At 42.8% G+C, this 25,878-nt stretch overlaps 1 protein-coding gene across 1 annotated transcript in view; it reads right to left on the minus strand.

The window, feature by feature from the left end:
• Positions 1-1,025: 1,025 nt before the first annotated feature.
• The window catches only part of FAM3B (FAM3 metabolism regulating signaling molecule B), a 44,426-nt gene continuing 19,573 nt past the window's right edge, over positions 1,026-25,878 (minus strand). The window contains exons 3-8 of the mRNA XM_069944974.1: positions 22,547-22,670; positions 21,734-21,792; positions 15,492-15,542; positions 15,113-15,200; positions 13,480-13,612; positions 1,026-1,539 (exon numbers count right to left, since the gene is read on the minus strand). Coding sequence (XP_069801075.1) covers positions 1,462-1,539; positions 13,480-13,612; positions 15,113-15,200; positions 15,492-15,542; positions 21,734-21,792; positions 22,547-22,670 — 533 coding nt within the window. The 3' untranslated portion in view covers positions 1,026-1,461. The remainder of the gene's footprint in view (positions 1,540-13,479; positions 13,613-15,112; positions 15,201-15,491; positions 15,543-21,733; positions 21,793-22,546; positions 22,671-25,878) is intronic.

Raw genomic sequence — 25,878 nt, forward strand, 5'->3', positions numbered from 1 at the left:
TGTGATCGTTCAAAAAATACATGTGTTTCGGTGTTCACAATGGTGGTCACTATTGGGGGGAACAAACATATTATGTTATAAAACTATATTCACCCGATCTAGTCGCTCCAGTAACCAGTATCGTAGTGATAGGCGTTGGTCGCCATTGTATCAGCACATTACTGCACATTGTGAATGGCCCTGTGCTCCCTGTCCTGCCACTTCCTGTGCAAGGAGACTATAGCAGAAGAGGTTAGAGCACAGCAGAAACCTGGACAGGTGGGTATTACAAGGGGGCAGACTAATATGGGCTGTGTTCCCAAACAGTTCATAATGTAAGTTGTGGTTTTGGAACCTGTGGGGAGGGGCCCCAGGCAAAAATTTTCCACCAGGGCCCAAATTTCTTGAGCTACACTCCTGCCACCCCGCTCTTCCAGAGTCAGTGAAGGAGGTGCCTCGGGATTTCACAGGCACTATGCATGGAACTGCTGTGCAAACTTCCCATTTCATGTCCCCCCCCCGGTAATTATTTCTTACTTTCGGATCCCCTTTAAAACAACACTATAGCCAAATGCTAAAATATTCTCCCTCATTATGCTGCACCTAGAAATGTATTGGTTTAAAATAGCTATAAATTTGGAGGAGGGTAATCATGACATAGTTGGTAAATTTAGTCTGGTAAGTCTGTACAAGACAATACAGAGAGGAGCTTGGACCTCCAATATGGCCACCCCAGAGACATGCTTAAAAAAAAAAAAAAAAAAAAAAAATCAAATAAAAATGCTAAGCACCTTCTTCTCTTATACAGATGAACATTTAATAAATGAAACAGAAGTTAAGTACATAACACATTCCCATAAACATGAGCCTATGCAGAGAAATATTCTCAAATAATAAATATACAGTATTCAAGTACAAAGAATTCTGGGTATGGGGCTAAACGACGAGTTTTAGGGGAAGGTGTGAAACATGACATGTTCTATAGTAATGCAAACCATGCAAGGAGGTATGTATGTATGACCGCATACTAAAATATAACAAATACATAAAAAAGGCAACATTTTTATTTATAGAATATGACACGTAAATATGATAACAACAAAGTGTTACAAAAAATTTGTTAAATCACATGATTTTTTTTAGGTGCATTTTAGTCACTGACCCATGTAGCAATGGCCTTAGGGAGGAAATACAGAACCCTCCTGACCAGACACCTTAAAGCGGACCGCTTTTTCAAATATCCCGACATTCATCCATCCCCCAAATTGTTCTGTATATTATAAAAATAGCTGAGTTCAAAAAATTGGATCTTTTTGGTTCTTTATTAAACATTTTTTTCCTGCGGTTAAATGCCACTCTTTCCAGGAACATATTTGTGAGTTCAAGTCTTAAGAAGTCTCTGTCTTTCTCTTAGGTTCCTGAATTTTTCTCTTAAAAATATTTGGTGAACGTTCACCATGGTCATTTTTCATTTATTCTTTTTTATTTTGGAAGGCATCCGTCAATCTGGATTTCTGCTGGCCAGCCGCTGTATCGGTTATTGCTACCAGAGTGGATGACCTGTAAGGGACAAAAAAGACAACATCTATTAAAGTGTGCAATTCCTAGAACAAAAAAAGAATTATAATTACACCCTTCAAGACAGTTATCAATGAGAACTATGGCTTTTTGAATGGTTATTAGCAGAAGTACATCGTACAGTGTCGCAAAAAAAAAAAAATCCCAGATAAGAAAAATTTTCAGGGATTAGGAGGGCAAGTTTAAAAAAAATTATATTCACCCCTCCAGTTGCTATGGTTCCAGTAACCAGTGGTATAGCAATAGGGGTTGCAACGGTCGCCATTGTGACTGGACCTGCCCACTGGGGCTGCCAGCCCCCCTCTTCACATGTCACTCTGCAGTTCTCCCTAATCAGCTGTGGAAATGACAGCCAGATCGGGGGATCTGAAATTACAGCTCACTCCTTTTCAATTGTATCAGCACATTACTGCATATGGTGAATAGCCCTGTGCTCCCTGTCCTGCCACAGCATCCAGACAAGCAGAAGAGGCCAGAGCACAGCATGTGCACAAGGTGAGAATTACTAGGGGGGCCAGAGCACAGGGTGAGCATTACTAGGGGGCCAGACTAATATGGGCTGTGTTCCCCAACTAGAACTTTAACCGTCATGATTTCCTGCTTACAGTTCATGATGGAAGTTGTGGTTTTGCAATCTGTGTAGAAGGTCCCAGGCCACAATTTTCCACCAGGGCCCATATGCCTTTAGCTACACTCCTGCCACTAACACTGCTCTTCCAGAGTCAGTGACAGAGGTGCCTCAGGGATCTCACCAGGCATTGTGCAAGGAACTGCTGTGCAACCTTCTCACTTCTTGCCCCTGGTAATTTTTACTTACTCTCGGATCCCCTTTAAAACCACACTATAACCAAATGCAAAAATATTCTCCCCCCTATTATGCCGCACCTAAAAATTTGTTGGTTCATTGGAGGGTAATCATGAGGTGCTTATGGAAGCCTATGACAACTTTAAAGCACTGTGCTGAAAGCATTAGAATCGGAGGATACAACCAGCTCATTATACAGGAGAGTAGAAAAGAGTAAACTACCAATATAACAAACTCATATGACAATTAGTAGGGGTGCTTGTCGTGAGATTAAACTGGATGGAGTAAAATACATGAAAATGAGTGCGAAAAATTCTGCTGCAGTCCATAAGGGAAATCAATGGCACCCAACAGGTTTGGACAAGCTATCCTGATGCTTAAGGCTGAGGTTTTAGATTTTTCCCTCTTACACCCTTTATCAATGGATTAAAATAAAAATCGTGCTCCTCCACAATCGGTAGGGTCCTAGATATGGGTGCATCCTGCCTATCCTTCACCTCAGTCCTGACCCCAAATGCAGAGGCCACTTCTATAAAGCTAAGCAAAGCTGGGCCACAAGTAATCAAGGCCATAGATACTACCAAAGGTGCCTATACTAAATCTATAGAATTATAGTAATCTTGAAGAGGGTGAAGAGTTTTGCAATACTTGGAGAAATTTGCTTATCTACTGTATGTGACAGAAGGCAAACTAGTTGTCACTGCATGTAACGGCTAGAGTCGTGGATCCACTGTCCCACCGCTAGCGATGGAGTAAGCCGCACCGGGGAGCGGAGTCTAAGGGGCCACAAAGCGGGGTGGACTTGCTGCGGCAAACTACCGCCAGGTCGCTACCCCTGGCTAAGCTTGCTAAAGGCAGCAGGGGAGGTGCAGCTGGAGACATGTGGGCAAGCAGTGGGGAACACAACAGGACTCACGTCTGGAACTGCAGGCAGCAGGAATACAGTAGGACTAGTGGCTTGAGCCGCAGACAGCAGGAACAAAGGAGAGCTGGGACCACACACTAGGGAAGCATGCAGTGGATCCAACAGGGAAGGTCAGGACAGGTGTTTTATTTATAGGGGAGGTGATTGGTGCAAACTTCCAATTAGGCACTATGGAACGCATTAAAGTTTATCACTACTTCCTGACATGCGTCGTGGATGGAGCGCACGCCACAGACGGCCATGTATGAACTTACCACATGTGCGGCGGGCTCACTCCAGCTGAATTGATAAAGTATAGATTATGAATTGTTTGATAACCGGTATCTATGATATAAAAGCTGGACTGTTGCTAAGTATAATTGCCCCTGACGAAATCACCATTACAGAGTGACAATACGCGTAGGGTTTGGCCCAGAGTAGTCTACTGGCAGGGCCGGGACAAAGAGTAGGCAGGGGTAGGCGATGGCCTAGGGCGCCAAACGTCAGGGGGCGCCATCTGGATGGGTAAGTAATTTATTTACCCATCCATCCTACCCCCCGCTCGCCCCCTGCCTGTCTGCCCGCCCGCCCTGCACTGTAACTGTTACATACAGCAGCAGGAATAGAGTGTCCAGGAGGTGTAAAGGACCTTTGATGACATCATGCCCATGTGACCAGTGTGGGAGGAGCTATCTTCCTTTGCTAGGCTCTATGAGGCAGCTAGTTTCCTAGGCTGTTTATGACTGCAGTCACGCTATCAGCACTTCACTGAAATGGAGTCACACTATCAGCACTAGGAATTGCAGTGCTCCTATATACCATGTTTTACGGTAATAGCCAGGACTAGTTAGTTCCAGGCTCCAGAATGTGCCAGGAAGATCATAGGGTGACACCTACATGTGAGACTAACTAAAGAATGTCAACTCTTAACCCCTTCAGGTCCATTCACCCACTGTTAACCCCTTCAGATCCACAACTGTTCAATTTCCCCACTGTTAACACCTTCACATCCACTACAATCTAATTCATCCACTTTTAACCCCTACACATCCACCACAGTTTAATTCATATACTGTTAACCCCTTCAGCTCCAGGAATATTTTATTTTTTTCTAACTATATGTAATTTTTAACACCTGAAAACCAGGCTCGTTTTAATTTATTTCTCTTATTTGTCTTAGACATAGAGGAACCATTTTTACTGTACGAATTCGGAGTAATGTGATGATAAAGTGTCTATTTGGGGTTATATGTCGCACTATTTGAAGTCTAATAAAATCACGAAATCAAATTGTTATTCAATCACACTACCATATCCTAGAAGAGCGCTTACTCTTGTACAGGTTCTGTGATTTTCAGACATTTTTACTGTACGGATTCGGAGTAATGTGATGGGAAATTGTGTATTTGGGGCTATATGTCTCACTATTTGAAGTCCAATAAAATCACGAAATCAAGTTGTTATCCAATCTCGCTACCATGTCCTAGAAGAGCGCTTACTCTCGTACAGGTTCTGTGATTTTCAGACATTTTTACTGTACGGATTCGGAGTAATGTGATGGTAAAGTGTCTATTTGGGGCTATATGTCCCACTATTTGAAGTCCAATAAAATCACGAAATCAAATTGTTATCCAATTTCGCTACCATATCCTAGAAGAGCGCTTACTCTTGTACAGGTTCTGTGATTTTCAGACATTTTTACTGTACGGATTCGGAGTAATGTGATGATAAAGTGTCTATTTGGGGTTATATGTCGCACATTTTGAAGTCCAATAAAATCACGAAATCAAATTGTTATCCAATCTCGCTACCATATCCTAGAAGAGCGCTTACTCTCGTACAGGTTCTGTGATTTTCAGACATTTTTACTGTACGGATTCGGAGTAATGTGATGGTAAAGTGTCTATTTGGGGCTATATGTCCCACTATTTGAAGTCCAATAAAATCACGAAATAAAAATTGTTATCCAATCACTTTGCCATATCCTAGAAGAGCGCTTACTCTCATGATGATTCTGTGATTTTCAGACATTTTTACTTTACGGATTCGGAGTAATGTGATGGTAAAGTGTCTATTTGGGGCTATACACCTGATAATTTGAAGTCCAATAAAATTACGAAATCAATTAGTTCTCCATATTGTTCTTGTTGTTGGACGCTTTTGGTAGACTACTTCCAATCCCAGGAGGGACCAGCTTCATGGCTGATGGAGGATAACCATTAAGAGACTTTTTTCAGGACTGTTCTTCTATTCTAGTTTAATAAGTCTATGTTCCTTTTAAGTTTAGGTTAGGGACTCGCAAGAGAATGAGGACCCTTGATGTGGCTTGCGAGCTTACGATTTTTCTTGCCTATTTTTTTCTTCTAGTTTTCAACGGTAAAAGATATCTACTAATACCTCATTGAAGATTGGACATCGAGCCATCAAGGAGCCCCACTAGACTAAAGCTGCTTTCACATGCAGCAGATTTTAGGCAGATTTTCTACAGCAGATTGTCTGTTGCCAAACCAAAGTCAACCTGAAGTTTCAAATCTTCTGTAGAAAATCTGCATCAAATCCGCAGTGTGTGAAAGCACCCTTACTATTCTGCAAGTCTTCCCCTGTGCATTATAGGGCCATGCAGCTGCCACTGACTGACAGCTACTTACCGCCCTAGCGGTCTTGTTTCTGCCACCTAATAAAAAGTGCTGAGGGGCCTGTGTGAGCTGCTGGCGCCTGCTGATGCCCCTCCCCTGTGCCAACTTCTATGCTTTTATAGAAGAAGTCTGGCTAAAACATTTTTGTATTGTTATTGTATTGTCACCCAAAAGTTATACAAATCCCCAATATACACCTATTACGGGAAATGCTTAGGAAGCGCTTTTTTCTCTGCACTTACTACTGCATCAAGACTTCACTTCCTGAATAACATGATGATGTCACTTCCGTGATAACTTGGTGATGTCACTTCCTGGATAACATGGTGATGTCACTTCCTGGATAACATGGTTATGTCACGACCCGATTCCCAGAGCTGTGTGGGCTGTGGCTGCCGGAGAGGATGATGGCAGGGGGAAACTGAGGGACACAGGGCACTGGAGGAACACTGAGCATCCCCCTGCCATCATCCTCTCCGGCAGCCACAGCCCCCACAGCTCTGGGAGTCGGGTCGTGACATCACCATGCTATCCAGGAAGTGACATAACCATGTTATCCAGGAAGTGACATCACCATATTATCCAGGAAGTGACATCACCATGTTATCCAGGAAGTGAAGTCTTGATGCAGTAGTAAGTGCAGAGAAAAAAGCGCTTCCTAAGCATTTCCCGTAATAGGTGTATATTGGGGATTTGTATAACTTTTGGGTGACAATACAAAAATGTTTTAGCCAGACTTCTTCTATAAAAGCATAGAAGTTGGCACAGGGGAGGGGCATCAGCAGGCGCCAGCAGCTCACACAGGCCCCTCAGCACTCTTTATTAGGTGGCAGAAACAAGACCGCTAGGGCGGTAAGTAGCTGTCAGTCAGTGGCAGCTGCATGGCCCTATAATGCACTGGGGAAGACTTGCAGAATAGTAAGGGTGCTTTCACACACTGCGGATTTGATGCAGATTTTCTACAGAAGATTTGAAACTTCAGGTTGACTTTGGTTTGGCAACAGACAATCTGCTGTAGAAAATCTGCCTAAAATCTGCTGCATGTGAAAGCAGCTTTAGTCTAGTGGGGCTCCTTGATGGCTCGATGTCCAATCTTCAATGAGGTATTAGTAGATATCTTTTACCGTTGAAAACTAGAAGAAAAAAATAGGCAAGAAAAATTGTAAGCTCGCAAGCCACATCAAGGGTCCTCATTCTCTTGCGAGTCCCTAACCTAAACTTAAAAGGAACATAGACTTATTAAACTAGAATAGAAGAACAGTCCTGAAAAAAGTCTCTTAATGGTTATCCTCCATCAGCCATGAAGCTGGTCCCTCCTGGGATTGGAAGTAGTCTACCAAAAGCGTCCAACAACAAGAACAATATGGAGAACTAATTGATTTCGTAATTTTATTGGACTTCAAATTATCAGGTGTATAGCCCCAAATAGACACTTTACCATCACATTACTCCAAATCCCTACAGTAAATAGGTCTGAAAATCACAGAACCTGTACGAGAGTAAGCGCTCTTCTAGAATATGGTAAAGTGATTGGATAACAATTTGATTTCGTGATTTTATTGGACTTCAAATAGTGGGGCATATAGCCCCAAATAGACACTTTACCATCACATTACTCCAAATCCCTACAGTAAAAATGTCTGAAAATCACAGAAACTGTACAAGAGTAAGCGCTCTTCTAGGATATGGTAGTGTGATTGGATAACAATTTGATTTCGTGATTTTATTGGACTTCAAAGTGTGGGACATATAGCCCTAAATAGACATTTTACCATCACATTACTCAAAATCCCTACAGTAAAAATGTCTGAAAATCACAGTACCTGTACGAGAGTAAGCGCTCTTCTAGGATATGGTAACAAGATTGGACAACAATTTGATTTCGTAATTTTATTGGACTTCAAAATGTGCGACATATAGCCCCAAATAGACACTTTACCATCACATTACTCCGAATCCGTACAGTAAAAATGTCTGAACATCACAGAACCTGTAAGAGAGTAAGCGCTCTTCTAGGATATGGTAGTGAGATTGGATAACAATTTGATTTCGTGATTTTATTGGACTTCAAATAGTGGGACATATAGCCCCAAATAGGCATTTTACCATCACATTACTTCGAATCCGTACAGTAAAAATGTCTGAAAATCACAGAACCTGTAAGAGAGTAAGCGCTCTTCTAGGATATGGTAACGAGTTTGGAAAACAATTTGATTTTGTGATTTTATTGGACTTCAAATAGTGGGACATATAGCCCCAAATAGACACTTTACCATCTTATTACTCCGAATCCGTACAGTAAAAATGTCTGAAAATCACAGAACCTGTACGAGAGTAAGCGCTCTTCTAGAATATGGTAGCGAAATTGGATAACAATTTGATTTCGTGATTTTATTGGACTTCAAAATGTGCGACATATAGCCCCAAATAGACACTTTACCATCACATTACTCCGAATCCGTACAGTAAAAATGTCTGAAAATCACAGAAACTGTACGAGAGTAAGCGCTCTTCTAGGATATGGTAACGAGTTTGGAAAACAATTTGATTTTGTGATTTTATTGGACTTCAAATAGTGGGGCATATAGCCCCAAATAGACACTTTACCATCACATTACTCCGAATCCGTACAGTAAAAATGTCTGAAAATCATAGAATCTGTACGAGAGTAAGCGCTCTTCTAGGATATGGTAGTGAGATTGGATAACAATTTGATTTCGTGATTTTTTTGGACTTCAAATAGTGGGGTATATAGCCCCAAATAGACATTTTAGCATCACATTACTCCAAATCCGTACAGTAAAAATGTCTGAAAATCACAGAACCTGTACGAGAGTTAGCGCTCTTCTAGGACATGGTAGCGAGATTGGATAACAATTTGATTTCGTGATTTTATTGGACTTCAAAATGTGCGACATATAGCCCCAAATAGACACTTTACCATCACATTACTCCGAATCCGTACAGTAAAAATGTCTGAAAATCACAGAAACTGTACGAGAGTAAGCGCTCTTCTAGGATATGGTAGTGTGATTGGATAACAACTTGATTTTGTGATTTTATTAGACTTCAAATAGTGGGACATATAGCCCCAAATAGACATTTTACCATCACATTAATCCAAATCCGTACAGTAATAATGGTTCCTCTATGTCTAAGACAAATAAGAGAAATAAATTAAAATGAGCCTAGTTTTCAGGTGTTAAAAATTACATATAGTTAGAAAAAAATAAAATATTCCTGGAGCTGAAGGGGTTAACAGTATATGAATTAAACTGTGGTGGATGTGTAGGGGTTAAAAGTGGATGAATTGAAGTGTTGTGGATCTAAAGGGGTTAACAGTGGATGAATTAGATTGTAGTGGATGTGAAGAGGTTAACAGTGGGGAAATTGAACAGTTGTGGATCTGAGGGGTTAACAGTGGGTGAATGGACCTGAAGGGGTTAACAGTTGACATTCTTTAGTTAGTCTCACATGTAGGTGTCACCCTATGATCTTCCTGGCACATTCTGGAGCCTGGAACTAACTAGTCCTGGCTATTACCGTAAAACATGGTATATAGGAGCACTGCAATTCCTAGTGCTGATAGTGTGACTCCATTTCAGTGAAGTGCTGATAGCGTGACTGCAGTTGTTTATGAGGCAGTGAGGGCAGTGTATAAGATCAGCAGGAGGTAAGCCACACTGAGGGCACTGGTCAGCAGGGGGAGGGGGAGGGGGGGTGTGCATAGATATGAGATGTTCTGCAGGGGTGTGTGTGTGTGTGTGCATAGATATGAGATGTTCTGCAGGGGGGGGGGGTGCATAGATATGAGATGTTCTGCAGGGGTGTGTGGGTGCATAAATATGAGATGTTCTGCAGGGGGGTGGTGCATAGATATGAGATGTTCTGCAGGGGTGTGTGGGTGCATAAATATGAGATGTTCTGCAGGGGGGGGTGCATAGATATGAGATGTTCTGCAGGGGTGTGTGTGTGTGTGTGTGTGTGTGTGCGCGCATAGATATGAGATGTTCTGCAGGGGGGGTGTGCATAGATATGAGATGTTCTGCAGGGGTGTGTGGGTGCATAAATATGAGATGTTCTGCAGGGGGGGGGGTGCATAGATATGAGATGTTCTGCAGGGTCAGGGGTGTGTGGGTGCATAGATGTGAGATGTTCTGCAGGTCAGGGGTGTGTGGGTGCATAGATGTGAGATGTTCTGCAGGTCAGGGGTGTGTGGGTGCATAGATGTGAGATGTTCTGCAGGTCAGGGGTGTGTGGGTGCATAGATGTGAGATGTTCTGCAGGTCAGGGGTGTGTGGGTGCATAGATGTGAGATGTTCTGCAGGTCAGGGGTGTGTGGGTGCATAGATGTGAGATGTTCTGCAGGTCAGGGGTGTGTGGGTGCATAGATATGAGATGTTCTGCAGGTCAGGGGTGTGTGGGTGTATATATGTGAGATGTTCTGCAGGTCAGGGGTGTGTGGGTGCATAGATATGAGATGTTCTGCAGGTCAGGGGTGTGTGGGTGCATAGATATGAGATGTTCTGCAGGTCAGGGGTGTGTGGGTGCATATATGTGAGATGTTCTGCAGGTCAGGGGTGTGTGGGTGCATAGATATGAGATGTTCTGCAGGTCAGGGGTGTGTGGGTGCATAGATATGAGATGTTCTGCAGGTCAGGGGTGTGTGGGTGCATAGATGTGAGATGTTCTGCAGGTCAGGGGTGTGTGGGTGCATAGATATGAGATGTTCTGCAGGGATGTGTGTGTGCATAGATATGAGATGTTCTGCAGGTGTGTGTGTGTGCATAGATATGAGATGTTCTGCAGGGGGGGGTGTGCATAGATATGAGATGTTCTGCAGGTCAGGGGTGTGTGGGTGCATAGATATGAGATGTTCTGCAGGTCAGGGGTGTGTGGGTGCATAGATGTGAGATGTTCTGCAGGTCAGGGGTGTGTGGGTGCATAGATATGAGATGTTCTGCAGGTCAGGGGTGTGTGGGTGCATAGATGTGAGATGTTCTGCAGGTCAGGGGTGTGTGGGTGCATAGATGTGAGATGTTCTGCAGGTCAGGGGTGTGTGGGTGCATAGATATGAGATGTTCTGCAGGTCAGGGGTGTGTGGGTGTATATATGTGAGATGTTCTGCAGGTCAGGGGTGTGTGGGTGCATAGATATGAGATGTTCTGCAGGTCAGGGGTGTGTGGGTGCATAGATGTGAGATGTTCTGCAGGTCAGGGGTGTGTGGGTGCATAGATGTGAGATGTTCTGCAGGTCAGGGGTGTGTGGGTGCATAGATATGAGATGTTCTGCAGGGTCAGGGGTGTGTGGGTGCATAGATATGAGATGTTCTGCAGGGTCAGGGGTGTGTGGGTGCACTGTTATGTGATGCTCTGCAGGGTCAGGGATGTGTTGGTGCACTGTTATGCGATGGGGAGAGCGGCCTCTTGTGACCGCAGGTAACTCTGCCACAAGAGTGCAGTAAAGAGAAGACGCATGGCCCAGGTGAGTATAAGTGGTTTTTTTTTGTCTGTTTTGGAGAATTACTGTTATATGGGAAGGGTTAGGGAGCACACAGGGGTCTATATATAACTGGAAGAGCACACAGGGGTCTATATATAACTGGAAGAGCACACAGGGGTCTATATATAACTGGAAGAGCACACAGGGGTCTATATATAACTGGAGGAGCACACAGGGGTCTATATATAACTGGAGGAGCACACAGGGGGTCTATGTATAACTGGGGGCAGCACACAGGGGGTCTATGTATAACTGGGGGCAGCACACAGGGGATTTATATATATAACTGGGGGAGCACACGGGGTCTATATACTTCTGGGAGAGCACACAGGGGTTCTATATACTTCTGGGGAGCACACAGGGGGTCTATATACTTCTGGGGGAGCACACAGGAGATCTATATATTTATGGGGGAGCACTCAGGGGGTCTATATATTTCTGGGGGCAGCACACAGCAGTCTATACTATATTGGGGCTGCACAGAGGGGCTTTACTACAATACTGGGGCACAGGGACACCTTAAAACTATGGGGGCACAGAGGTGTGTTGGAGCCTAAAATGTTTCTCTGACAGATTCTGGAGAGAAGATTCACAGCCAGAAGACGACTTCTAGGTGGCCCAGGCTGGATGGAGGGAAAAAGAAAATGTGACAGATCGGAGAAGACGGCCCATGTGAGTCACTGGATGTAACTGCTCAGTTATAGGGTTGTAGTGATAGGGGTCATGGTGTGGCGGTATTATGGAATGGTATCATTGCGGATATCTTTCTGTTCTGTTCAGTGCAGTTTTCATGTAATATGTAATCACTGTATGGTGGAAATAGTGTTATAAGGTAACTACTGTATGTATTGGGGCTCTAATGTGGGGGGGGGGGGGGGGGGGGGCGCCATTTGCCTTCTCTGCCTAGGGCACCAAAACTCCTTGTCCCGGCCCTGTCTACTGGGGTCCCGGCTGATGTCTTTGACATTACTAATATGCTGCCCTTTGGATGCATGTTACCTACTTTCTTGTTTTTGGGGGGATTTTTGTCTACTAGTTTGTTTATATTACTATAGGAGGTTTACATTTGGTATCAGCACTTTATTTCACTATCTATGGGTTGATATATACGTATGAATTTATTGGATGAATTATTGGTGCATATATGTACAGTAATTTAGAATATTTTGCATTGGCACTTTACTAGGAGGAAGTAGGAACTAGCATTGATTCTCAGCAGGTATTAACTACACACTTTTTCAGTATTTATTATTGTGGATCCCATAATATTCCGTAGCTCTCTGGTGTGGAAGTTCATCATATTTTGTCTGCTTCTTTGTACATTTCACCCTTATGGGTGTTTTTAATTGTTTGTCTAGCTTTGTATAGAGGATGAATTTGTGTTAAAGGTGTAGTGCGGCGTTTAAAAATTATTCACTAAACAACACACATTACAAAGTTATACAACTTCGTAATGTGTGTTATGTAAGTGAATGGCCCCCTGAGCAGAACTGTGCTCAGCCAATCGCGGCTGAGCAGCTGAAGACGCGGCAGAAGGGGGCTGGCATGAAGGACAGCTGGAGCGGTCCGTCCAGCCTACCGAAGATGACGTAGTTCGACCCAAGATGGAGACCGGGGTCGACAGTAATCTGGTGAGTATACTGCACCACACTTCCGGGGGTGGGGGGACACGGGGAAGGGGGCCATTCACATACATAACACACATTACAAAGTTGAATTACTTTGTAATGTGTGTTATTTAGTGAATAATTTTTAATCACCACACTATCCCATTAAATAAAAATTATATATTTTTCTGATTATTTGTGGGTGCACCTATTAGTGTTTTGTGTTGTGTGAGTGGGCTCTGGTGGTTGTGACACTGCACAGCTTCCAAACTGGGTCCCGAAGAGTGCCAAGTCCTAACTTCAATCGCTAGAACTAGAGAAATGTTCAATCATGTGACCAGCGGCTGTCACAGCATGCTGGGAGATGTAGTTTTGCTGAAGGGCCACAGGATGGAGGACACTAGACAAATCCCTGAACCCATGACACTAAGTTCTCTTTATGATTCCTTTATCATTTTTATACTTTACCTTTTCTCTTTCAATATTGTCGGGCACAGTGCCTCCTTTAATGGTTAGGAACACCCATTGCGAGCGGAATTTTAAATTTCTAACTTCTTTACTGCCGAGGCTTTCAAATGTTTTCTTGGCGTCCTCGGTTAGTCTGCAAATACAAAGATAATCAGTACAGCCTCTTGTTTTATCACTTTACTCCTCTGACCTCTTATCTGTGTAACACCTCTGCTCCTGTCAGTGCTGCTGCACAGACATCCATATACTGCTAAGAATTGGAGAGGAGTTTTAGCAGGTCAGGCACATGCAGTTAACCTAAATGGTCGGCATTTGATTTTTTTTTATAATCCCATCCCCTGCTAGCTGGCATCATCCTTAAAGGGGTATTCCCATCTAAGCATGTTCACTTTTCACTTCCAATAGGAAGCATGTTCCTATTCACTTTGTATGGGGCCCTGAGTATTTCTGTGCCACATTCATTTCTCAAGATTGATAGGGGTCCCAGTGATCAGACCCCTAACAATCAGCATGTTATCCCCTATCCAGTAGAAAAGGGGAAACATGCCCAGATGGGAATACTCCTGTAACACAAGCGGCAACCACCATGTATGGGGTGTGCCGATAACTATTATTATTATATATGGTGGTTATGGGTTACTATATTCTATTCCTGGAGGTCTGTGCTGCTTTAATGGTTAGCACTTAACCATTTAATGTCATGATGATACTGTGCCATATTGTAAGGCTTGATGCAGGGTTAAGGGGTGGTCTTGGATAAGAAGTGTATCTATAATTGGATTTTCTTTAATACATTGGCTACATTTACCTCTAGCTGCCACTAGGAGGAGCTCATTGCATAGGGATTTTGAAAGCTCTTTTTAAATTGAATATTAAACTCAAATGCAGGGAGCTCCCCTAGTGGTGACATGAAGAATTGAAGCCTTTAGCTGGCTATTTATGGTCAAGATTCCAAGCAGTAGGAAACATTCCCTCTGGATATCCATGAACTCACAGTATGCACGGCACCCATGGACTGCATGGAAGTGCACACACTTCTGTATAAAGCAGCCCTCAAGATCACAGGGACAAGCCTTGTACTCACATATACCAAAATTCTAGAAAACCCCTTTAACTGGGCTTATCCAGGCCTAGAAAAACATGGCTGCTTTCCTCCAGAAGCAACACCATACCTGTCTTCAGGTGGTATTGCAGCTCAATAAATAAATAAAAATAATCTCATCCTGGATACTTATTAATGCATTACCTATGGAAGGTTGGAAAACCTTTAAGAGGGTCGTCCAGGATAGGAAAACCAAAGCTACTTTGTATGTGGTATTGCAAATGGTGTCCTCAACTTGGACCCAGGTGATAACGGTGTCCTCCAACTGGATAGAGCGTGATTATTCCCCCTACCGTATACACCCTGACCCCCCCAAGTTTTAGTGATATTGCACAGAGAAGCGCCCTTCAAATCAGTATTTTGCCTCTGGTATTGCAGCTTGTGAGCTGCACTAATATTATGATGATGATGACGATGATAATTATGTCAAACACAAACTGAGGTCAAGAGTGGTGCTGTTTCTGAAAGAAATCAACAAAGAAGATAACCCCTTTAACATCTCAGCCACTTTCTATATTTGATTTTTCTTACTTGGTGAATGGATCGTCATAACTGGCAATAAGTAGGAGGGCGCCGTTGGGGGCCTTGTTAATAAAGTCAATCATTGCTCCAGAGAAGTCTGAAATAAAGCAAAAAATGTAACTACTATGAATCATGTGTATGGCAACATCCCCCAACCCAAGACTCTCCTGCTGTTGTAAAAGTACAACTCCCAGCTGGGAGTAAAAGTTTTGCAACTCCAAAGTGAACTTCCCCTCGTAAAATGCGTTTATAAATGCTTGTAGTAATTTTCTACAACCACTAGGTGTCACTGTACATTCACTCATATGCAGGAGCTGTAATTTGTACACCAAAGTATAACTGACAGCACAGTTGTATACCCAGCTCACACAGCACATGAGGCTCTTACCTCCCTCCCACATGTCAAACGACTGGGTGCTTATGACCTTCAAGGTCTCACCTGAAGAAAAAAAGAAAAAAAAAAAAGATTAATAGGAATTAGACTTTCACGGGAAAGGCGTTAAGAAAGCCGGTTCATTGGCATGAGAAAACCATAGCAGTTTGCATCAGTAGTAAAGTCCTGTGTCTGCTGTAAAACTGCATTCAGACTCCATAAAATATTTAACGCGTTTCAAGCCGTCATGCTGCTCTTAAAGGGGATTAGAAAAACATGGTTGCTGTGTTATAGAAGCAGCGCCACTCTTGTCCTCAGTTTGGCTGTGGAATTGCAGCTCAGTTAAATCAAAGTAAATGGAGACGAGTTGTAATACCAAAAACAACCTGAGAACAGGGGTGGCGCTGTTTTCAAAAAGAAACAGATATACAGCTATGTTTTTCTAATCCCGGGTAACTTGTGTAAAAGTGTCCCTGTTATTAGAAGAAAATGATATGTCACAGATCTAATAGGGGCCAAGTGCTGAGACTCCCACTGATCTGTAGATATAGTAGGGAGAAGCATGAGGCTAAATGCTTCTCTCCCTGACTCCCTGGATATATCTAGAGATCGATGAGGGGGGTTTCGTCTTTTAAGCCCTGTGTGATCAAAATCTTTGGCATGTCTATGACATCTCTTATAAAAGGGACACTTTAATAATAGGATGATGCTCATACAACATCTATAACAGCGAAAAAGACAGGAGGCGGACATTCTGGGCCATTGTATCTCATTGTATCTCAACATGGTTGAAAAATATACAGAACTCCATACCTCACCTGAAACACACAGTATGGGGCTACGGCTCAGCAGGGCAAAGGTTAACAGCACCACATAGTAAAGGCTATTTGTTTATCTTTATTGTGTCTTGTGGTTTTTAATCTCATTGTGCTGTTGACCTTTGTCACTCACAGATTTTTTTTTCTCATATTTTTTAATCTCATATAATGCAGCTTACCACTGCTATGCCTGCTGTGTCATCTGTTTCATCCCAGCTCTGCTGCATCCATACATTTTATGACTGCCTCTGGGTCATGTGACCTCTAATCAGCTACCATCTTACCTTTTAGATTTCAACCCGCATCCTCTCCATTTCAAATCTGCCTCAATCCCATGATGCATCATTACAGCATATTTAAAAAATGAAAATAAATATGAAGCCCAAAAAAAAATGTTCACCACCATAAACGGTAAGCACAGATTTATATGCTACTGCAGGGCCCATTCATGCTGGTCCTGTGAGAACAGCTTAGAATAATATAGTTCCTTTAGCATTAGTTGTATTAGTCTTAGGTTGCCAGCCATATAAAATGTTAGTTAAATGTTATAGTTACTGCTGTGTTGGTTTGCAGTCCCTATATTCAGTACGCCATCTTGTATAGCAGTTCCAGTTTTAAATAGTCATATATGGCAGAATGCAGGCTAGTATGGCAAAGGTCCCATAGAATATTGTAGGTAGGTTAATAGTGATTATTGGTAAGATTCTGCTGGCACATAGAACACCCATGCTGTTATCCACCTCTCACCATATCCTATATGTTTAACGCTGTGTCCCTTTACACAGTAACAGGAGAACTAATAAGTTATCACACTTAACTTACAAAATCCTATGAAAACATAACTAGTAACTGTGTCTCCCCCTGTGAAGAGCTTGTGTGGAACAGCCCATGCTGCAGCATCATTCTGATGGCTGAGATGGGGACTCCATTGAAAGCACAGAAACATGTAATTTCAAGAGGGTCACCATGAGATCACATGACCCAACAGAGAGAAAGGATCCAATCATTTTCAGATGAGGTAAGACTATTTGAATCATATCTATTGGCTAACTAGCTGCATAATGCATAATACTGCATAAAAAATTCACAATCTGACCCCCCCAAACCGCTTGTACCGTTGGATAGCTGCTTTTAATCCAAGATCTGTCCTGGAGTCCGTTCAGCATTTGATGCAGTTATTGTCCTAAAAACAACTTTTAAACTTGAAGCCCTGTGTCAAATTGGTGTGGCCTAGAGTGTCTGTGCCTTAGGCCTGCACCGCCTCTCCATCCCTCCTCCCCACCCTCCTCACCATTAGGAATACCCCAGGCAGGATTTCTCCTAATCATCACTTGTCTGAACACTGCACATGGGCCTTAACAATCCAACCCAGGGGCATTCCTAATGATGAAGAGGGCGGAGAGGAGGGACAGAGAGGCATCACAGGCCTAGGGCACAGACATTCTAGGCCACATTAATTTGGCACAGGGCTGCAAGTTTAAAAGTTGTTTTTTAGGACAATAACTGCATTACCTGCTGAACGGACCCCAGGACAGATCTTGGATTAAAAGCAGCTATCCGAAGGTACACGTGGTTTGGGGGGGGGTCATATTGCGGGTACAGAGTCGCTTTAAGACGGTGATATATACGTGTTATCTATACAGTGATACAATGTTATGAGTGAGCATGGAGAGGAGATATGCAGGGCTGTATAAAATATCATCCTGCAATCTTCCCTTACCAAGTCCCCAGATAAGAGGTGAAGGGGGGTTGGGTTGCAAAACAGCTTTCTGAGTACAGAAAATATTTTAAGTGACAAGCACACTTTAAACCTCAGATAGGGTACTAAGAAGGGATGTGCCCGTAGATGTTGGCCTCCTCCATGTCAAGGGTTTGTTGGGATTTATATATGTTCCTGAGCTGGGATAAAACAGATGGCACAGCAGACACAGTGGTGGTGAGCATGCAATATACAGGTAAAAAAAAAATCAAATCCAGGATAGCTTCTTTGATAATTGCCGACTCCTGGGATTGGCAGGGTGAAGGTTAACAGCATAACCAGCTATAAAATCACAGAACATAATAAAACTAAAACTTTATTATGTGATGCTGTTAACCTTCACCTTGCCAATCCCAGATAATGGTGATATATATGTTACCAACAGTATGTAATATACTATGTAATTCTGTCTATGTAAGGACTTTGGGGTTATTTATTTTTTTGACTAAAAAGTTCAATTTTGAGCTTCTATAAAGGGGTGTGACCCTGGATGTGGTCCTCCTTCCTCGTGTTAACAATTTGTAAGTATTTATATATGTATATATATTTACAAATGTGCATGTGATTGTTTACAGTATGCCTGATGAAGATGAGCTTTGTGTGTCAAAACACGCTGAAATTTCTTAATTATTGTGATTATATGGAAGTGGATTCCAGTGCACATCACATTCTACATCAGGAGAAGCCATTGATTTGGTGGTAAATGGCAATGGCAGTGTCCTGGCTAATACAGGGTGGCTTAAATAGAGCTTTGTTACACCAGAGGTGAAGGAAATAGGCCACCAGAATACATATAACAAAAGACATACTGCACATATATAATCATAGGAAGAGGAAACAACATGTATACATAACACTGAAGCTTCATAGAACACACATTGACAGACACTAGTAAAATTTGTGGTGTTTGCTAAGAACCAAATGAGGACGGGTTGTAAAGTAGAATATCCAGGTGGATTCACAGTTTATTGTTTCCTCCTCATTGTGATAAATTAACCCTCTCTATGCCTTGTACTTTTAAACATATCACCCACATGTACTGCAGCAGAGACTTTCTTAGTCTGTGTCTGACAGATAATTATGGCAGTTACATCATTGACCTTCTATGCGAGAGGGTCAATGTGGTGGCCATGGATAAGTGCAGTCAAACAGAAAGTTTCTTTGCTACCACATTTTTGCTAAAGCTGGAATATATCCCCCATTAAAAATTTTAATTCCCCATTAAATAGGAAATAACTGATTACAGTTAAAAAGAAACAAACCTTAAAAGGCGTACTCCGGCAAAGTTATACAGATTTGTAAATTACTTTTGTTTTAAAAACTGAAATCTTCCAGTACTTTTCAGCTGCTGTATGACCTGCAGGAAGTGGTGTAATCTTTCAAGTCTGACACAGAGCTCTCTGCTGCCACTTTTGTCCATGTCAGGAACTTTAGTTCATGACTAGAGTAACTGACGAGAGGAGTACAAAATTTCCAAAGAAAGCCTCTCCTGCTCTAGACACAGTCACCTCCCTGCCCGTCTCCTCCGTGCTGCAGATCAGCCTGATCTGCACTCCCTGCATCTTTCTGCCCTGGCTCCCTGCAGCCTGCGCCCGGAGCATACATTACCTGCTCGGAGCCGCGGCTGTGTGTGAAGCTCCCAACTCCCATCGGTCCTCATCAGCCAATTATTGCAGGGGAGCACTGATTGGCTGATGGGGAGAGAGGGAAGTCGGAAGCCTCACACACAGCCGCGGCTCCGAGCAGGTAATGTATGCTGCAGGCTGGGGCTGTGGGCGCCAGGGGTTACAGGGGCCGGGTTACATATCCGCAGCAGAATGAAAATTCCACTGCGGGTATGTAACCCCATAGAACTTCACACTACATGGATTTGCAGCAGATTTCACTGCAAACTCGCAGTGTGAAACCGGCTGCAAATCTGGTACATTTGAAGGTTCCCTAAAGGCACAAAGAGGATCCTGTTACTGTTGGGAGCTTGTATAGAGGAAGGTGTAGAAGTGCCTAAGATGTTTGTATGGCAGAGGGGGGCATCTATAAGGGGGCTACTCAGAGGGGGCCTACTGTTTTACTGTCACCATGTGAGTGGTCTACAAAGGGGCCCACTAAGGCTCTGTCGCCCAAGGGCCCACAAAACCCTGCAGCCGGCCCTGTCTGGACAGTCCTTGTCAGGGACAGAGGTGGCAGCAGAAAGCACTGTTTCAGACTGGAAAAAGTACACCACTTCCTGCAGGACATACAACAGTTGAAAAGTACTGGAACATTGGAGATTTTTAAATAGAAGTAAATAACAAATCCGTATAACTTTCTGACACCAGTTGATTTGAAAAAGATTTGTTATATAACTTGTTTGTATACTTTAATCATAGATTTTATTTTATTTTTTTTTTACATATAGTGGCAGCTGTAAAGGGCAACACTGCCCCTCTGCTGCCACAACTGCAGGGCTGCACAAACCCTGGCCCTGGCACACTAGCTCTGCTGCATGCGGATACTAAGCCTCTCCTGAGCATTAGTGGCAGCACATAAATACAGACAGCTCCCCCAGTGTAATGTCTATTCTAATGCTGTGTCAGTAGTGCTGCAGTTGCAGAACAGTGTAGCAGAGCGTGCAGAGATAACTGTCAATCACCGCTCTTCTACAGGCTGCCACTAATGCTCTCGACACAGACAGCTTCCCCCCTTGTTATGTCTATTATAGTCTTAACATGTATTATATAGACATTAGGGGAGGCTGCAGCACTAGTGAGACAGACAGCTTCCCTCAGTGTAATGTCTATTCTAATGGTAACATGTATTATATACACATTTGGGGAGGTTGCAGCACTACTGACACAGACAGCTTCCCTCAGTCTATTCTAATGGTAACATGTATTATATAGACATTTGGGGAGGCTGCAGCACTACTGACACAGACAGCTTCCACCAGTGTCATATCTATTCTAATTGTAACATGCAAAGCCCAAGGCCCGTGACTCATAGGGGGCCTGAACAATTTTAATCAGCTTGCGCTTCTCTTCCTGGCTCACTGCAAGAAAAAGGCTCCATACACTTACTATAGAATACATCTGCTGTGGCTAGAAGGGGAGCTCAGTGAACAAGAGAGAGTAGCACATAGCCGAGTGGTTCTCCTGGCTCATACTAGCAACTGAAGGGGATTTAAACATCCAAAGCTTGATTGATCAAGACTTTTGAAATGTTTTCACAACATGCCACAAAGCTTTTTTTCAAATAGTAGAAACACTTTAACCCCTTCACGTCCCATGACGTACCTGGTACGTCATGGCGGTGCGAGTGGAGTTCAGAGAGAAAAAAATGTTTGTTTTTTTTCGGTTTTCCCAGCATATTTTATGGGATAATAAAGCCTGTCATCGCAAAGTACAATTGGTGTCGGAAAAAAAATAAGGGTTCATTTGGGTCTCTAGGTAAAAAAAAGGCAAGCGCCATGGCCTTTTAAACATAAAGTAAAAAAAGCAAAAGCGCAAAAACGAAAACTGTCTTTGACCTTAAGGGGTTAACAAAAGCAGCACTGAAGGGCGCATGTAGTGCAGTCACACTAAAGGGGGAAACTGGGGCAAAATCTAGAGGGGGCAATTGAAGCAGAATCATTAAAGGGGCACTAAGAGAGCCACATGACTGCCATGGCGATATACACTATATACACCTGTAGTATAAGAACTTACGATTGACCACAGCAATGTTTATTCCTCTTTTCCCGTCCTTCTTAATGCCACCTAATAATCTGAAAGACAAGAGTCATTACTCCCAATCCTGGCGGCAGTGCCATTAAACAATGATGCCATACATAACAGGATACTGGCATTTCCCTCCAAAAATGCATGCAGAAAGCCTGACATGACAAGACTTAGATCCTAAGAGCAAAGGGAAGAGATGTATTAAGGTGGGGGGAGGGGGTGTTTTACCACGCTAACAGGAAGACAGGACTACACTAGCAACGTGTATATTGGCCCGGCTCCAAGTAGGTCAAATTATCATTCAGAGCCTACAGTTAGGACACTCCACTCCTGAAGTTATTACTGCCATATGATACACAGATACAGGGCCAATGGACCATAATGTATCAGTATCGTGAAAGAGCAATTGACTAAGTGGTACTACAGTGATGAAGAAAAGTGGCACTGTAGTGGGGAATGTACTGATTCTATAGTCAGAAGGTAAGATAGCACGTGACACTGGGGGTTGACAGGGCAATATAAATGACCAGTGTGAGGGCACAAAATCTTAAGATACACATATTCAACTAACATAAAGGAAAAACATCTTTGCGGTACTGCCATGGGTACACCTTTACCACAAATAACATTTTATATTACATGCACACATGCAACTTATACCCCCTTAGTCCCTGGGCCAATACGAATGATCAGTGGGAGGGCACAATACATTATGGCATATGTGTTCAAATAACAGGGAGTATAATACATCTTTGTGGCACTGCTATGGGCACAACAACAAGAAAGAAAACATTAACTTACGTTTCATCTTCCAGACAGATGTCAGGTTGAATGCCGTTTCCGCCACCACTTCGTATACGATACACAGCCTCAGAGGGCGAACAGGTTCTCCATGCTGCGCACTTCTGTGGCTTGGGTGGTGGAGCTGCCATATAAACATATATCCAGGTAATGTATACTACATTTTAGCATACTATAGGGTACAGCTGCTTAATTGTAAAAAAAAAATTAAACCGAATATGGACTCGATTACCCAACCTGATATTCTGCATGATGATGATTATTTACTCATTCCCCATTTATTTATAACCTTATTATAACGTTTTTCCCAATTTGTCACATGCCATTCCTTGTCTATATATACACTGTATAGCACTGTCCCCCAACCTGTTGTTCTCCAGCAGCAGTCAAGCTACTTGTAGTTTTACAACTGCTGGAGAATGTTGTTCTATAGAATGTAAACACTGGATATAGCCTCCACTTCCCCTATATATACAGCACCACAGCTGGCATATGTATATACTGATCCCTCTCATCTGTTATCTGCAGTTTGGTATACCTAAATGGGTGTGGCTTGCAAAAGAGGTGCGGCTTATAAAAGGGCGTAGTATGATAATTGTTCAATAATCTTAATTGAGGGTACATGTTCAATTAATTGCGATATTGCTTTAAGCCATAATCACCCACTATACTATAGGGGCATGCATCATCTAAATTTTCAGAGTCAGATATTAAAAATTGTTCTTTTATTCTGATTGGGTTCTATTTTTTTTACTGTAATTTTTTTATTTGACTTTTGTACATTGTAATGGGAGCTGCAATATTTCCTGAGCTGTTCTTAACAGCATTTAGTGACATGCTTTACAACAAGACTTGTGTACATAGATGACAGTAGGCAGACTCTGTATCCTTGAGATGAATGTGAAACATCATTGAGCATACTCTGTGACTTTCAACACGTTATTCCACAGGGAGCTGCTATTGTCTTCTCTATCCACTGGTGTCACATGTCACTGCAATGCTGTACAGATCCCTGCGGCCTCCTCCTTATCATCACAGACACAACAGGAAGTTAGTTTTAACCCCAATGGTGAGGATGAAAACTGCAAGAGCTCAGGATTATTTTATAATATAGGTAGAAAATGTCATAAAAAAATTCATGTTTAACATAAAAAAAATTATTTAAGGTCATTTAGGTCATTTTCTGACGACACAGTCCCTTTAAAAAAGGGTTGCTTACTGCAATTATTGCACCCTTTGCTATACATATAAAAGGTCTGTATTATTTTATTTCACATACCTGGGGGTTAAAGGCAGTGGCTTATTTCTTGGTTACAAAAGGATCTATTTACTTTAACAACCTTGAATTTATCCTAACCTTTAAAACTTTTGCATAGTTGACGGTGGGTTCTTTCACCAATTGAGAAGTACCACGATGGCATTTCCTGTGCTTCCACTAATGCCAACTTAATGTTGGGTTGGTGGGAGGCCTGGATTTGGTGAAAATGATGGTGGCTAATCTGGACTAGTCCCCTTTTAGATATTTACCAGTTTGAGCTTGGCAAAGATGGTGTCATAGCTGGGCCGAGATAGACACACCCCAGTGATGGCGTCATTCATTGTCCGTTAAATTTGACCCCCGCCCATAAAACCATCACTTGGTGTTTTCCTTGTCTTCATTTCGTATTTTACATGCAGGTAAGGGAATGTCACCCAGTTGCCCACATCCGCCTAGGGCTGTCTTGAGGCAAGTATGCAGGAACAGCTGGGTGAGGCTAGTCCAGGGCTCACAGTCCATGTCCTCCCTGTACCCTTCCTGGTCGTCCCTTCGCAGCCTAGCTGACAAGGTGGTGTTAGGGTCAGTATATGTTGTGCCCAGGCTGTGTCACGTTTTACTGGAGAACCTGAGTTCCACCATCTGATTCAAGCGGCAAGCCCCACTTCTACCTCGGAGAATACTTATCATTGACCCAGCTTTTCCAGCTTGATGAAAAGTAGATCACATGACTTTATCCCTCCTTGTGTGCCCTCATATGTGACCATGAGCAAAAATATAGGGTAAGAAATCCATGTACTTTATTCCCAGTTTTTCACGATTGACCTCTTGGCTACATATGCTTAGCATGTTTAAATTATGGGGGCTGATAGTATACTTGTTATTTTCTTTACTTTTAAATACAAGCTATTAAAGAGTTAGGTTTTAACCCTGGTCCTATTGGTTACGCCACATGCCCGACGGCTGGTGCAGATCATTGCCAAAATCACAAGATGGTGAAAAGGAAATAACTAAACGCCCACCTTGAGTGCAATCTATGAAAATGTTGGCCTAGAGACTGTAAGTCTGGCACATCGAGAATAGACAGAGGTTAGTAACAATGAAGAACATAATCGCAATGACTGGGATTACAAAGGATCACAATGACCTCCTGCCTGACAACCATGTAAGAAATGGTTTATTACTACTTATAGGAAAGACAAATTGGAAAATGTTTTTATTCCATATTTAAAGGGAATATTCACCTGTCAAAACTATTTTTATTCGCTATAAGTACAATATATTGTGAAGATACATTTCCTAACATATCTTCTGACTCTGTATCTCCAGCATAGACAGACGACTGTCTGCTTGCCGTCAGCTCGAGGTGAAGCTCAAGTCGTCATCGAGTATGGTTATCCGTTAAAGTGGTTTGGCTTAGAAGCAGGGATGCATGTGTGGGGTATGAGTGAGTTTTAAGACCTGGAAGGCACCCTGCACTAGGCCAGGCCTGCAGCCCTGGAAAGTCCTAGTACACGCCTATAGGCACTTGTATGTCTTATCCCTAAAGCCTGAGGGCACTATTACACAGAGTCATAATTGGCTGAATCGGCCCGACTTTGGCCCAAACCTAAAATCATCGATCGGGCACCGACCACACATTGCTATGTGTAATAGCGATGCGTGGCCAGATGCTGTCAATTCTACGAACTGCTTTCCGTGCACTGCATCTTCAGAGCAGCCTGTCAGCTAAGACAGGGCACTCTGAAGCCGCAGCGAACGGGACGGGTGAGGAAACAGACCGCAGAAGGAGCCCTGGACCGTGGATGGGTTATGTATGTTTGGGCAAGCGCTGCAATGAAATCAGTGAGGACATCCATGCAGCCCTTGCTAAACGATTATCGGGCCGTATAATAGGCCCAGTAAGATCGGCGCTCGTTTACAGTAATCATTGGACTAGGGATGGTCCGAAGGCTGGGTTCACTCTACGTTTTTGCAATCCGTTTTTTGCAAAAAGTGAATGAAAAACTGATGAAAAAAAACAGATGCAACTGTGTGCATCCATTTTGATCCATTTTTCCATTATTTAAGAAAAAAA

Source organism: Dendropsophus ebraccatus, chromosome 11 (genome assembly GCF_027789765.1).
Source record: "Dendropsophus ebraccatus isolate aDenEbr1 chromosome 11, aDenEbr1.pat, whole genome shotgun sequence".
Classification (NCBI taxonomy): Eukaryota; Metazoa; Chordata; class Amphibia; order Anura; family Hylidae; genus Dendropsophus; species Dendropsophus ebraccatus.